At 43.1% G+C, this 15280-nt stretch overlaps 1 protein-coding gene across 1 annotated transcript in view; it reads left to right on the forward strand.

Annotated features, from left to right (window-relative positions):
- The window catches only part of ANKMY1 (ankyrin repeat and MYND domain containing 1), a 661439-nt gene that overhangs the window by 95960 nt on the left and 550199 nt on the right, over positions 1-15280 (forward strand). The window contains exon 2 of the mRNA XM_086943729.1: positions 7295-7371. Coding sequence (XP_086799855.1) covers positions 7297-7371 — 75 coding nt within the window. The 5' untranslated portion in view covers positions 7295-7296. The remainder of the gene's footprint in view (positions 1-7294; positions 7372-15280) is intronic.

Here is a 15280-nt window from a genome sequence, read left to right on the forward strand (position 1 = left end):
AGAACGTGTAGTCCCTAGTGCGGGGGTGGAGGGAACGCCAGCTATCAATAAGGCCCAAACTCAGCAAAGTATTGCGCAGTTCCGGGGAGAAGAGACCGGCCTCCGTCCTCTGCTGATGTGAACAATCAAGACATTTGTCCCAAACCAAGTTGAAATCTCCCATCACAATCAATGCTCCCTCCCCGAAGTCCCCCACCACCCTCAGAAAGGCCTCAAGGAACCCATGTTGGCCCGTGTTTGGTGCATATACAACTACCCACGTGCAAAGCTTACCCATGAGCATCCCCTTCACCATCAGCCACCGCCCTTCCTTGTCCCCCCGCACTCCCACAGGTTGAAATTGAAGTGTAGAGCGGAACAAAAGCGCCACCCCTCGGTGCTTAGAAGCGGCCGAGGACTTGTAAATCAGGGGATATTGCCTGTGCTTAAGTCTAGATTCATCTTTACGGGCCAAGTGAGTCTCCTGCAGGCCCACCACATCCAACTGATGATCACGAATATACTTCCACACTTTCTGGCGCTTTTGAGGAGAATTAAGGCCTTTAACATTCCAGGAGCCTATTGTAACAGGCGACATCGAGTCCAACACCTTCCCCCATCGCTCCAATCAGTGCAGCCCATATCGCCAGAACCAAACCAGACACACTACAGCCAAACCAAATCCCCAGCCACCACCACCAGGTCCCTTCCCAAACAATCCTACCATAACCCACAGGAGCCTCAAAAACAAAACCCAGAAAGGAAAAAGTCAGAACTAGAAAAAGAACAATGAAAGTCGGACATGACCATAAGGGTCGGGGGTAGAAGACCCTGGTAATGCCCCCCTCGAGTTCAGGGTCGGGGTAACCCTCCAGTGGAGAACTGTCCCACAGAGTACCTAAGATGGTAGAGCCCCCCCGGCTCCCACGGGCCGCTGTCGAGGGAGCCTAGGCCGCCGACGAGCTGTCCACTCGGCTCGACTCAGTCACCAGGGCCAGTGAAGCCAAAACATCTCCCCTTTCCCTCTGGCTCGCCGATGGAGACGGACCCTCTGCTACGCCATGTCGGCCCACTCTCTGCCATGCTGGGGAGCGGGAGCGGCGACGTCTTCTTGGGGAGGCGCTGGCATCCACCGACGCGGCTGTTTCCTCCATTCCGAGCAGTTCCCTGGCGGCTGCTAAGGATCGCACCTGCACCAGCCTATTTTGCCACCTGAAAATGAGCCAAAAGGGGTGACCCCAGGAGTAGAATACCCCGTGTTCCCTCAGGAAGGCCGTGATCGGGCGGAAGTCCCGGCGTTTTTGCAAGGTGGAAGCCGCCAGATCTTGAAAAAGCTGAGGGCTGTGCCCACGAAAAAGCAAGTTATTGGTGTCCCTCGCTTTCCGCAAGATTGTCTCCTTCAATTGGAAATCGTGGACACAGACCAAGATGTCGGGAGGCGGCGAGCGCGCGCCACGTTTAGGGCCTACCCGGTGTACTCTGTCCATCTTGACCTCGGTGCGATCGTCCTCCGCCAGAATGTGCAAAAAGAGAGCCTCCACGTACTCCCGTAGGTTCCCACCGTCTCCATCCGAGGGCACCGCTCGTATTCGGATGTTATTTCGGCGGGACCGGTGTTCCAAGTCCTCGCAGTGGGTCTGGAGATCCAGATTTTGCTCGCGGAGCTGGAGCAAATCCTGCTGTAGCTGATGGACATCCCCACTGAGGCCCAAGTCGTGGTCCTCTAGGGTCGCTACCCGCTCGCCGATACCGTCCACATCTCGGCGGACCTCTCGGAGGTCAGAAGCTAGTTGTGCTTTTAGTTCCGTAATATCGTCCTTGATGGAGGAGAAAAGCTCTATCAGAAAGGCCTTCGTGACCGGGCCATCAGTGTCGTCCTTGGTCGGCGACTTGCTAGGGCCGGGGGGCGATCCAGATGCCCCCTTGCCAGGACCATCCTTCCCCGGTTTATTCAAGCGATTCCTTGTCGACATGGTGCGACGCCTCAGCTCAGATCCAGGCTCCTCACGACCTCCCAAAACGTCCCGGAGAGCCAGCTATGTTCCTCCACCAGCAGCTAATTTCGCTCCGGAGACACCGGGGGGCCGATGCGATCAGAGGGCAGCACTCGCCCCTTCGCTCCGAGTCCGGTGGGTCGTCCGATGGGTCGCTCCCAGGGCACAGATGGTGAGAGGCAAGATGGCACCACCTCTCCTTCCGTTAGCTTTCTGCGCTGTCCAGCAGCCTCCAGACAGGCCGGCGCCTCTTCGTCACCTCCGCTCAGCAACAACAGCCAGAAGGACGCCGGGGTTACAGGCAGGCTCGCTACAATCTCAGTGGGGGGGACTCGCAAAGCAAGCGCTTCAATCGTTAACTTGCTAGAGATCAGGGTCCCCTCGTGTGAAGAGCCGATGCCGCCCTGGCGGAGCTCCGTAGGCCGCTCCGGTGCTCGTGCGTCACCAATCTAACACCTCGGCTAAGTCCGCCGTCCCAGGTCGTAACTCGACGGGAGAAGGAGCAAACCAATTCAGGACACCTCAGCGACCCCAGGAGAGTCAAAGCCGGGGTTGAAATCGCCCCAGTGTAGCTAAACAAAGCTATGAAAGGCTCGGGGTGCCGGAGGAGCTCGCAGGCACGTCTTACTCCGTCGCCATCTTGGCCACGCCCCCCTATCTGACATTTTTATTGTTATCTTGCATCCATGGCCATGATAATAATAAAACCCAATTTAAATGAAGCATACACAAAGTATGTGCCTTACTGGGCGTGTACAGATTTAAAAAATAAAAACAAATTGTAACACATTCTCCCACCTACTCTGTTAGTCAAACTTTGTGTCACAGCCTGATATGATATGCAGCTGCAGGGGGCAGGAATGGTGAATAGAAATAAAACATATTTTCTCCAGTGCTGAACAGAAACAGTAATTCCCAGGCTGTAGGATGGTAAGCAAAAGTTACTCAATGCCAAAAAAGGAATTTGCACCCTTCGCTATGCCCCTATTGTTCCTGCACGACACAGCCCACATTTCTAAAAGGAGTTGCGTGATTGGGGATGGCAATGAGAAAAAGTCCAGGCCAAATCACTCAACTCCCAGAACAGGAAGGAAATCAACTTTTTGAGTAACGTTTTGAATTAAAGATGCCATTTTGTATTGACCTTTGCTCCGTCACTGCGAGTGCCAAGGCTCATGTTTGGGTGGGCCTGGCCTCCCCTGCTAGAACCAGGCCTGTTTCCCACACTGGAAGGGGATTTACTCCAGCCCTTTTTTGGAGTAAATCTCTTTTCATCTCTAGGCAGAGAAAGAGAAGGAGAGAAGTTTGTGACCAACCACAAACTCAGGAGTTTGTAGGCGTTCTAAAACTCACAAGGTCAGCAGCTCTTCGATCCATCCACTCTCCACTGCTTGCATGGGGTTTACTACTATGTAGTTGTACAAAGTCGCTGCAGCCTTTTGTGGATAAGTGGTAGGCATACATGGTGCAATTTTCGGCCTCTAGCATACTTTTACAGCCAAACTGGCTTTGTGAATCGAGCCCTAAGATTTTGGGCCACGTGTCCAATTGCTGCATTTTGTGAGTTTCTAACTGCGACATTTTGCGACTCGCAATTAGAAAGTCGCAAAATGCGATGTACAACAGTTTGTTTGACACTGTTTGCGATTCCCAATGGTTAGCCATTGGACCTGCCTCATCAATATTCATGAGTCAGTTCGCAATTTGTTACCCTTTGGGAATGGCCAAATCACTGGGATAATGGACTGCTTGGGTCAGCAGACCACCACGTGTGTGATTTGCTTTTTCAATAAAGCAATTGTTTTGTAAGTAAAACAGGATGCATTTCAAAACCAAAAATGAAAAGTTTTCTTTTAATTTTTTAAGAGTAGGCAGTGGCCCGTGGGGCCACTGTCTGCCCTTAAAAAATGTTTGTGCCCACATTTGCAAAGCAGGGCCCCTTCTCATTTGCGAATGGGTTAACACCAACTTCAAGTTGGTGGTAAACTGCAAATGTTTTGTGACCGCATTCCAGTCGCAAAACATTCATACATCGCCCTGCGACTCACTATTAGGAAGGGGCCCCCTCAACACGCCCCTTCCTATACCAGCTCGCAAACCCTATTTTGCGATTCAGTAATAGGGTACCGACTCGTAATATAGGTTTAGTACATGTCAAAAGTCTATTTAGCGGTTGCACACGGCCCGATTCTCCTTTTGTGACCATTAAAACCTTTTGTACATGTGGCCCAACCATCCCTCTATTAGCAGACACATGTTTTCATCCAAACGTACCATTTCTTGAAGCAAATGTAAAGAGCATCATTTTGTATTTCTAGTAAGAATTGTACATAACTGCACATTACCGTTTTAAACACAGATGCAGTAGTCCATGTAGCCCAGGTATTAGCACAGCTACTTTTGTCTCATGTGAAGTGCTGTAGTATGTAGGCTAGTGCAGCTCCAACAGCTACTGCAGAAGAGTGAATGCCACAGTTTAGTTTAAGATGTGGGCTATGCTGATATTATTGACCTCTGCATTCTGCTGATTCTGGGCCTGCCTGACAAAAACAGACATTGGAAAAATCAATAGGTGCAACATTGGCTGCAGAGCTATTGTCTTTGATGATGCTTATTTTGTGTTTTTTATGGCGGCATGCATTTAATGAAACCAGTATTGTCTAGGAATCGAAACCCCACGTTTTCTCCTCTTATGATTTGGTTTACAAGTTTTGGGACTCATGAGCGTACCCTTTAGCGGCTTTCTGGGCATCCCCATACATACTTCGGTGGATTACCCTTGCAGGGGACAATCAACTGCTTTGCACTACCTTATAATATCTCTGTGTCCGGAGAAAATGCTTAAGTAGTAATCACAATATCATACAACAATGTCTCAATTGGAGTCAATGAGGAAGTACAATTTGGACTGTATATTAATTACATAAAACACTTATCCCAGTTTTTAGTTTCAAATATTTGTATTAACAAAAGAAGAGAAGCATTGACTTATACTTTACAAAGAACAGGAAGCGGCATCAACCACGCTTTATAATTGTGTACTAGGTGCAATGTGAACACATTGTGCTTGTGAATAAGGCCCAGATGTTGGTGGCAAAATACCGAGCGCTAACGCTGAAATTCTCAGAATGTTAGCGTTTGTGACCAGTATTTGGCTGCTATCAATGTAGGTAAGTTTAAACCTACTAGCAAACTAAGGAATCGCAAAATTACGATTCCTTATTTTGCTCTTGTATTTAAGGAATCGCTAATTGTGATTACTTAAATGCAATGTAAGAAGCAATAACCACCAAATTCAAGTTGGTGGTAGTTAGAGCTTTCCTTTAAAAAAAAAAGCACTTTTTTAGTTTTTTTCAAAGAGCCATGTGGCTCACATTTATGCCGTTAGGGCATGTATGCGCCACATGTGCACATATGCACATTTAAGGGGTGCAACAGGGTGTCCTTTTGACACCCTGGCACCCTTGAAATAGCTCTCGCTATTTGCGATTCTTTAATAGCGAATCGTAAATACTGAATATTTTCCATTCATTCCTATGGGCCTCCAACCTAACCCATAGGACCTAACCCATAGGAATGAATGGGTAGGCGTTCCTTATTAACGAATCTCAATTAACGATTCATCATAAAGGAATATTAAGGAATCGCTAATATTTTAGCGATTCCTACCTACATTAAATTTTGCGAGTCCTTAATAGTGAATCGGTAAAATTCGCTATTAAGAACTCGCAAATTTGATTTTACCTACATCTGGCCCGAAGTGTTTTAAATGGCGCAAGTGAAACACATAAAAAATGGAAATCTGCGTTTTCTTTGGGAGATATTTAGTATGAATAATATACATGAACATTTACTTTATGATACAAGTAGTGAAAGAATCATGGCATAATTAACAATCCCAATTAGGCTGATACAAGTCGACAGTGTTTCGACCTTAATGACTTGAGGTCATCAACAGGACAAGGGAACACAAGAAAGAAGATTGCTGAAGGGAATCCAAGGCATGTTAGAGAAACTGATGAAGATTATTTGTCAAGAGCTGGGCCAGCACCACTGGTCACCAGGGAGGATTTAATGGGTCCACAAGATGTCCTTCAAGGTACAGCATAATCAGGAATCTGATTTACTCAGGACGCTCTGCGAGTAAACAACCCCACGCCGAATACTCCGATTCATTCTAGATCGGTTGACTCTTTATCTCCTCAGATTTGACCAAACACGAACCTGCTGTTGAAATAAACAACTCTCACCAATGGCCCATTGAACAAGGTTTTTCCCTGTTTCTGTGCCGTACCTTAAAGGACATCTTGTGGAACCCTTACCTCCTTCTCGGTGGCCAGCGGAGTTGGCCCAGCCCCTTGACAAATACTCTCCATCAGTTTCTCCAACATGCCTTGGATTCCCTTCAGCAATCTTCTTTCTTGTGTTCCCATGTCCTGCTGATGTCCTCAAGTAATGAATGTCGAAACGTCGTCAATTTGTATCAGCCTAATTTGGATTGTTAATTATGCCATGATTCTTTCGCTGCTTGTATCATAAACTAAATGTTCATGCATAATATTCAAACCAAATATCTCCCAAAGAAAACACTGATTTCCATTTTTTACGTTTTTCACTTGCGCCGTTTAAAACACTTATTCACTAACACAAAGTGTTCAGCTAGTACATAAATAAAAAGTGTGGTTGGTGCTGCTTTTTATTCCTTCTAAAGTATAAGTCTGCTTCTCTTCTTTTGGTAATACAAATACTTGAAACTAAAAAGTGGCACTATGTGTTATGTGTAATTAATGTACTATCCAAATTGTACTTCTTCATTGACTCCCAATGAGATATTGTTCTATGATATTGTACTCATCTCCCTAAAAACTTATTACATTTTGTTGAAGTGGTTTGGCAAAGATAAATCCAAGCCTACCAAGTTGCTGAAAGTTTCATGCAAGTAATGTTATAGCAAGAGGTGCCAGAATAAAAAAAAGTAAATCGATTTTTGCCATGTCACATGTTAATGCTGTAGTGCGTAATCTACATTTGACTAATGTAGTGTAATTTATTTTCTGCCTTTTGGACTAACACAAAAAAGGTTAAGGTAGAACTTGGCAGAACAGTTTGTTTTAGAATACTGTATGCATCAGAACGTGAAGGTTGCATATTTTCTTTGCACTGTAAGTAATTTGTCAGAGATAAACTGGCAGAGAGTGAAATCAAGTAATAAAACATCTTTGACTTTCGTATTACCAATGACGCGTGTTGTAGGAGTCATAATTGTGCATGGTGAAAGTGTATTTTCTACAGGAGTAGTAAGGCGTTGCTCTTGTTTTCAGGAATGGAGCCATTTACTGGTTCAGTCATTTACTCGGACAGCGGGCTGCCTTCAGTTGGACGTGTGTCTTCCTCACTGGTAAGTATATAATTTTCCTAACGGCTGATTTTGGAAAGTGCTATTACCAACTGTCTTTTCTGGTTTTAGTAATTGGATACATGTTCTTTCTTTTTTTTAAACTCTCCCTATCATTCTCTTCACCTTCCCCTCTTGAATGAGACAATCTTTGCCATTAATGAAGAGGGTGCATAAATGGATGACCATTAGTGATACAGTTTGGCAGAGTACATTGTTAAAACAAGTATGTGTAACACTGGCAACAAAATCAAAGTCATACTAGGATAAAGTTATCTCAACGTTGACTCTATTACTTTTGCTTGTCTACTGTTTCCCATATACCAGTGACTGTCTTTGCTACTCAATGGAGGGACCAGAAACAGTTTCTATGACTGATTTAATACAGGACTTTGATTTGTGCTACTGTATTCTGCGATATACGCAATACACGGCATACCCTAGCCGCTGCACATATACATTTCATCAATCCTTCCTTTTAACTTAAAAAAAGGAGTTAATGGCTGATGACTTGGCAGCAGAGAGATGATAATGGGAAATGACTTACGGCAGAACTTAATTTGTAAAACAAGAAGTGCCAGGGCCCTTTTCAGGAGGTCAATGCAGCTAGCATCACATGTTACCCTTGTCAGTGCTGCCGGTGACAGTGCCAACACAACTGCTAACCGTCCCACTCTACAGGTGTGACAATTCTGACTAATTTGATTCTATGGTTATTTTTTAATTGGACAGACAGCAGTCACTATGGGACAGACGGTCATAAGTAGGACCAGCTTTATTGCTGGTGACGCCTGATGTAACAATCTTTTTTTGCACCTTGCTCCCCCACCCTCCCCCCCGTACCCCCACCCAATGACCTTCTCCATGGATTCCTACACTACCACCATCCAATAGTGCCTCTTATTTGTTCATAGCCCCCCTCTCAAATGCATTTCATTTGTTTTATAGCTCTACTCATATCATTGTAGGGTGTCAGAGCACTTTACATTGGACACACCTTATACAGAATGAATCAAACAAATTGTGTAAATCAGTCTATAGGAAATGTCACATAAGACAATGGGGATTGCAAGATGTAATCACCAATGCGTCCTTTCCGATTAAAAGGCGGCCCACTGGGCGCTGCTTTAGATTGGAATCGCCACTGCGATATTAGTCTAGTGTTATCAGTTGCAATCCACAGTTCTTTTTCAATCAAACATCAACGATTTGGTTGCCATTGAAAATTTCTTGTATTTATTTTATATCATTCCATTTCAAATTGTAATGTTGTATATCACATTCAACTTTTCGATTATTCACAAATCACAGGCTCCCAATGCATTTCGTGCCAAGCGGCACTTCATCAGGGGCATCTAGAAATCAATAGATATAATGAGGACCCACACTCATATGATTAATATAAAAGTAATCTAACACTAGTACATATCTAATTGTGAAAATCAATATCATTCTTTAGTATATGCGTTAAACCAACGAAGAGCATATGTAAAACATTGGTAATTATGGAAAAATGTTAATGTGCAAATTCATCATTGTCAAAAAATAACATGCTGCTAAATGGTTAAGATCTCCTAACATCATAATGTAGCTCATAGTGAATGTAAGGTATTCAAAACATGAAAAATAAATGCCGACCAATAAGAGTGCGGTCCAATCAAAATGTGTACCACTCTCAGTTTGGTTACGAGGGCTATTACTATCAAAGCAATGCTCTTATCTTGCCTTGTTCTACGTGCTATTACTATCAAAGCAATGCTCTTATCTTGCCTTGTACTGCAACGTATCCAGCGAAAAAACTGATAAACATTAACATGTGCCCCCACTTACCGGACTAGCCGCAAGACTGTCTCGGAAAGTAAATAACCGTTCCGTTACACGCTAAGCGTGTTGTCAGTGATCTTTCGTTTAAAAATACGTAGCTTATGCGCGTTTAAGAAATAAATGATGTCACGCTAGAAAGAGTGAGAACCCCCGTATAAACGGCGGCCATCTTAAGATGTGTGAATTTAACTAAAAATTAGTGAATGATCAGTGTTTCTAATAATCTAATATTAATCTGATGAATACAAGGTGACAAAAAACAGCGAGTGTAACATGCATGATCCAACTGTAAATGAATGATAAAAAAAATAATAATATATGAAATGAAAATTCATCACATATGCTTAATAATGCGAGACCTCAAACAAGGTCCCTACTTATGCAAGTCCATTCTACAATAATTCATGTTCTTCACAGGTAACAAGAGAATTCCGTGCGGTCATTAAGCCCATACGGCTTTAAAGCATCCAGCTTAAAAATCCATTCATTTTCTTTCTGTAGTAGTTTGCGGTTCAAATCAATGTGTTCAATATTGTCAAGTGTCTCTAACACCATGAATTGTAGTTGAGAAATGTTGTGTCTGCTTTCATTAAAGTGTAATGCCACAGTAGATTTTTCGTCATTCCTTCTGATGCTGCTCTTATGTAAACTAGCCTCGTTTTGAACTTTCTAATAGTTTTTCCAACATATACGAGGCCACAAGGGCATTTCAGTAAATACACTAGATTTTTGGAATCACAGGTGGCCGTTACTTTCAACTTGATAGCTCTCCCGCTCCGTGGGTGATTGATCTTGGTTCCCTTTATAATAGCATTACAATTATTACAATTGTGACAAGGTTGTGTTCCTTTGTATTGAGTAGCAGTCATTGTTCTGTTCGTGGCTTTAATATATCCAAAATATTCCGGCTCCTGGTGAAAGCAAATCTTGGATTCTCTTGAAACATGGCTTTGAAATCTGGTTCCAACGCCAGAATCTGCCAATGTTTAAGTATGGAACGTTTGAAAATATGGCTCTTTGTTGAGTACTTAGAAACAACTACCATGCGTTTGGTTTCCACTTTCTAAACTGCTTGTAATAAATCAGACCGTGTCTTTGCTGAACATTTTGCCTCTGCTTTTTTGAGGATTTCAGGAGGGTACCCCCGTTCTTGGAATCTTTCCAGCATTGCCTTCACTTGTTTTTCAGATTCTCCAGGGTCTGAAACTATCCTTTTCGTCCTGTACAGTTGAGAGATAGGAAGATTGTTTCCCAAAGATAGTTGGTGGAAACTGTTGTAATGTAGCAGGTTGTTGTGATCAGTTGATTTCTTGAATAATGTGGTAGTGATTTCATTGTTTTCAATCTTCAGTAAAACATCCAGATATGCTAAAGCTGTTTTGTCCACCTGGTAAGTGAATTGTATCCGGTCATTGATGTGTGTTGAGGTTGTTTAGTTCTTGTAATAGAACATCATGCGGGCCCTGCCATAATACAAAAATGTCATCAATGAATCGTAAATAAATGCGTGCATGCTAGTCCGGTAAGTGGGGGCACATGTTAATGTTTATCTTTTTTTTCGCTGGATACGTGGCAGTACAAGGCAAGATAAGAGCATTGCTTTGATAGTAATAGCACGCGTTAACAAACTGAGAGTGGTACACATTTTGATTGCACAGCACTCTTATTGGTCGGCATTTATTTTTCATGTTTTGAATACCTTACATTCACTATGAGCTACATTATGATGTTAGGAGATCTTGACCGTTTAGCAGCATGTTATTTTTTGACGATGATGAAATTGCACATTAACATTTTTCCGTAATTACCAATGTTTTACATATGCTCTTCGTTGGTTTAACGCATATACTAAAGAATGATATTGATTTTCACAATTCGATATGTACTAGTGTTAGATTACTTTTATATTAATTATATGAGTGTGGGTCCTCATTATATCTATTGATTTCTAGATTCCCCGGATGAAGTGCCGCTTGGCACGAAATGCATTGGGAGCCTGTGATTTGTGAATAATCGAAAAGTTGAATGTGATATACAACATTAAAATTTGAAATGGAATGCTATAAAATAAATACCAGAAATTTTCAATGGCAACCAAATTGTTGATGTTTGATTGAAAACTACCTGTGGATTGCAACTGATAACACCAGACTAATATCGCAGTGGCGATTCCAATCTGAAGCAGCGCCCAGAGGGCCGCCCTTTAATCGGAAAGGACACATTGGTGATTATTTTACTTGAACACCTCCAGGAGGACGAGGTGATACCACTGAGGCACGCTACAACTAGATTAATTGATACACACAGCCTGTGCACAGCCTAAATAACTGTTTTTTGGGATTGCAAGATGTAGAAATCACATGCCATCCAGTACTCATTATATTTAAGAGTGTTTGGTTTGAACAAGCACAAACTCAGGATTTAAAACATACTTCAGTGGTTGGGGTTGGTTTTACTAATGATAATGCATTTCTACCTAAACTGACCCTTTTTTTAGCAACATTAGGATTTTGAATGACTGGAGAAAAAACACTGTTCTATCCTATAACACATAGTTTGCATGCAAATAACAAAAGGATTTCTGTGACAATATCAGTAACCCACTGAGCTAACGAGATAAAATACAATTCTGTGACCTCCATGGTACACGTTCTTTGCAGAAGAGATATTAACACTGCACTACTTTATGATGACTCAGAACTTCCACTAGACTAAACTCCAATCTCTCCAGCAGTAAAATCAATCACCAGCGCTATCTTGACATTTTTACTGTTTCCTCAAAACTGGTGGACGTACAACGAACTCTGCAGCAGGTGCCTTTAAACTCATGGTTTTTCTAACTACAGTACTCCCAAGCTCAGTACCATGTCCCGCTGCGCAGGGTGCATCGCCCTAAAGCCGTCATTGGTCATAAGGGCCAGTGTTGACAATTAAATATTGAATCTGAGCACCAGAAACCACTGGGTCAAATTAGGAATTGGCTGATAGAGTCATCTTGAAAGTAACATTTTCATATTCTTATGAGTCTGTGGTGAAGGGTTTTTAAAGGCCTGGGGTTGTAGGCGCTCAGCTGTGTGATGCAAATTATAATTCTGAAAAAACAGTCAGATGGTGCTACTAGGAGAGGGGATGAGCCCAGTAACCCCTCAATATTGTGTGGGAAGATGTCCTCACACTGTCTAAAAATCTTTAGCGTGTGTACTCAGGACTTCCTCCCGGACGGTCTCTGTGTTCCGAATGCCGCCACCTTAGCACTAGCAGAGTGAGACCTGATACCTGATAAAGTTCTGGCTCCATTTAGCGTAGTAATAGGTGATGCATACATAATAGACTAATTCAGGCAGGAGACTCCCGATGTTTGAAGCCAAAAAAATGGCTTTAATTTCACTCCCTCGTCTGAATTTGACTCTTCTTCAATAGAAGTCAATGGGAGGAAATACATTCTCTCAATTACTTGTTAAAAATCTCCTGCTTTCCTCTTCTAAAATGTTGTCATGTATGGTGATGCAGTGGAGGTGTTAGCAGAAACTCAACTGTCATCATTGCTACAAAATGTCACAAACATTTGGTTTTATTGATGCTTGCAGAACCCTGGTTCCTTTCAGATAACAGTGCTAGGAATGCTTCATGTCCAAATTGTGTATGTTCCCTTCTACCAAGGAGGAATTGGGAGATGGGACGTCAGTAGAACAATTTTCTCGTTCAGGTGGAATGCCAATAGCACTTCGGGACCAAAAAAGGATGAGATCTGAGAACCACATTGTCCTTACGGAACATTGTAAAAGGGCTCTCATGTGTAAACACTTGAAGCTAGCTTATGTGCCGCTTGTGATGTAATAGTCCTTAAAAATGCATGTGCTATGAAAGAAGGTCAAAGTCACAGGAGGCCATTGGCTAGAAAACCTAGTGCATAATTTGGCTAGTACCAGATTGAGATGCTGGGGTGAGGAGCACACCATGCAGGAGGAAATACGTGCATTAAACTTGTGAGATGTATCTTGGTGAAGAAGAATTCCTCAGGTCTGTTTCCGAGGGCATGGAGTTATGACCTTGTTGATTGTATAACTTGGAAATGTCCTCTAATGTAAGACATATTTTATGTTTTGTGTTTTATCCAGGCCTTCGCACACCTTTTTATTCTTAAAGAATAATGGACTTTGTTAGTTAGGGGAACCCATAGATTGTAAACTTAATATGACACTTTAGCAAACGTTTACCTTTCGCACTAAAAAGGTCACAGGAGTTGGATAATGTCATAAATGAATTTGTGACATCTGGACTTTGTTGAGGTTCTGATTGAAGTGATATATGGTGGAAATGATCTGCCTCCATGATTAAATTTGGGTGCGGGGAAGGGCTTCAATACCTGCCCACACAATGAGATTTGAGGTGCCCATTGTGCCCATTACTTTAGACAGATACTCTCGGCATTCTGGACGTCACACACAGATCTGGATAGTAAGGGGTACACAACATAGTAGCCCATCTCATGCCATTTTGGCAGATCTGGTACTATTGAAATAAGCAATATTACTTCTAATGTAAGAGTGAAATCTTTTCACACTTATTTTTTTGCCTTGTCCTTTTGTTGTATCCAACTGTCCCTGAAGGCCCCAATGACTGCAACATACGTACTGGAGGTTATAGGGATCTCCCTAAACCTATGTTCCAATAAGGTAGTAAAAAATGTATTGTATCATCTTCTGATTAGGTGAGAAAATTAATATTCTTTACTAGTACCCAGTGGCAGAACTGCATCTATTTGTTCTGGGTTGTATTGTAGTATGTCCAAGCAGCTGTCAGGACCTCCAGGTTCTCGGAGGACAGGTATAGTCGTTGAAAGCTCAGCTACTCCAAAAACAACTGCTATTGCAGAGTGATTGTGTTGAGGGTTATAGTGCTATAAGTTCGGATCTTCTTTTGGACCCTTGATATAAAGGCTGTCAGGGTAAAGTGTACTATCCAATATCAGGCTATGCTGCAAGGACCTGGCCCGCTGCCCATCCAAGAAGTATATTGATCACGCTTGGAGTTGAGTGGATTCACAGACATCAATGAGAGGGCTACACCAAGCTTTTGAAGAGGAGCTTGAGGACTTCCTGGAAGATCAATGTGATGTGTAGAGATGCTTTCTAAGCCTGACCACTTTGATTTTTATCAAACCAAGCAGCACAGAAGACTAGGAGCACCATGACCCTCTTTTCTTGTTGTCGAGGAGGGCTTTAGTGTAATCTGTGTAAACCATCACCACACTGCATCTCAGCACTGGTAGGAGATCCTTCAACTCCAAGAAGATTGCCTTCAACGTTAACACTGTGTGAGCAGGATTGCATCAGCACTGTCCCACAAAGAGCGAATGAAAATGTACCTGCATGATAATTGATGATTACCACAGACTTGGGACAATGCAAACTCAAGCAGGGACTCGCCAAGAAACTGGGGAAATGTACCCATGCCATGGTCTGATAGACTTGATAGTCTGGGATGGGTTGACTACTCTTCTTGCTGTGGTTCCCAGAGCTCTTCTAGATTGAGTTGCAAGGAGCAGCTGTGTAGGCTAGCATTGGGGCACCTGGAACCCCAGAGTCTTGTTTGTCACTAAAGTATATACTGTGTGGCTGATGTATAAGGCCTTCTCTGAAGTGGTAAAGGCTTTTGCCAGACTGGAGCCCACAATCACTCCTGCCACTGGATCAAGGAAGAAAACACCAGGAATTTGGAATTGTTCACTGGGAACCCATGGTTATATATGCTTCAGTTGTTATGGTTAAGGCAAACTCTACTCCCTCCTTTGACATCGCTTGAATAGGACAATCATCTTAGTGCCGAGAACAGTGAACCTTCTGTTGTCACAGAAAGTCCAAAACCGTAGCAACAATCTTTGAAAAGAAGTGATGTGCCGCCATGAAACCTTATGGATGTGTCTTGTACTGCTCGTATTATTTTCCTGTGAACCGAGGTACTTCCTGGTCTCCATTCAGGGAGGGGCATTAAAGTACTCGCCCTCAGGGTTCAATTCTGAGATGGGGTGGAGACTGCTCTATGTTGTCCTTAGAAGGAAGTAGTGGTAGTGGATGCTTAACAAGGT

Source organism: Lissotriton vulgaris, chromosome 11, assembly GCF_964263255.1.
Source record: "Lissotriton vulgaris chromosome 11, aLisVul1.2, whole genome shotgun sequence".
Classification (NCBI taxonomy): Eukaryota; Metazoa; Chordata; class Amphibia; order Caudata; family Salamandridae; genus Lissotriton; species Lissotriton vulgaris.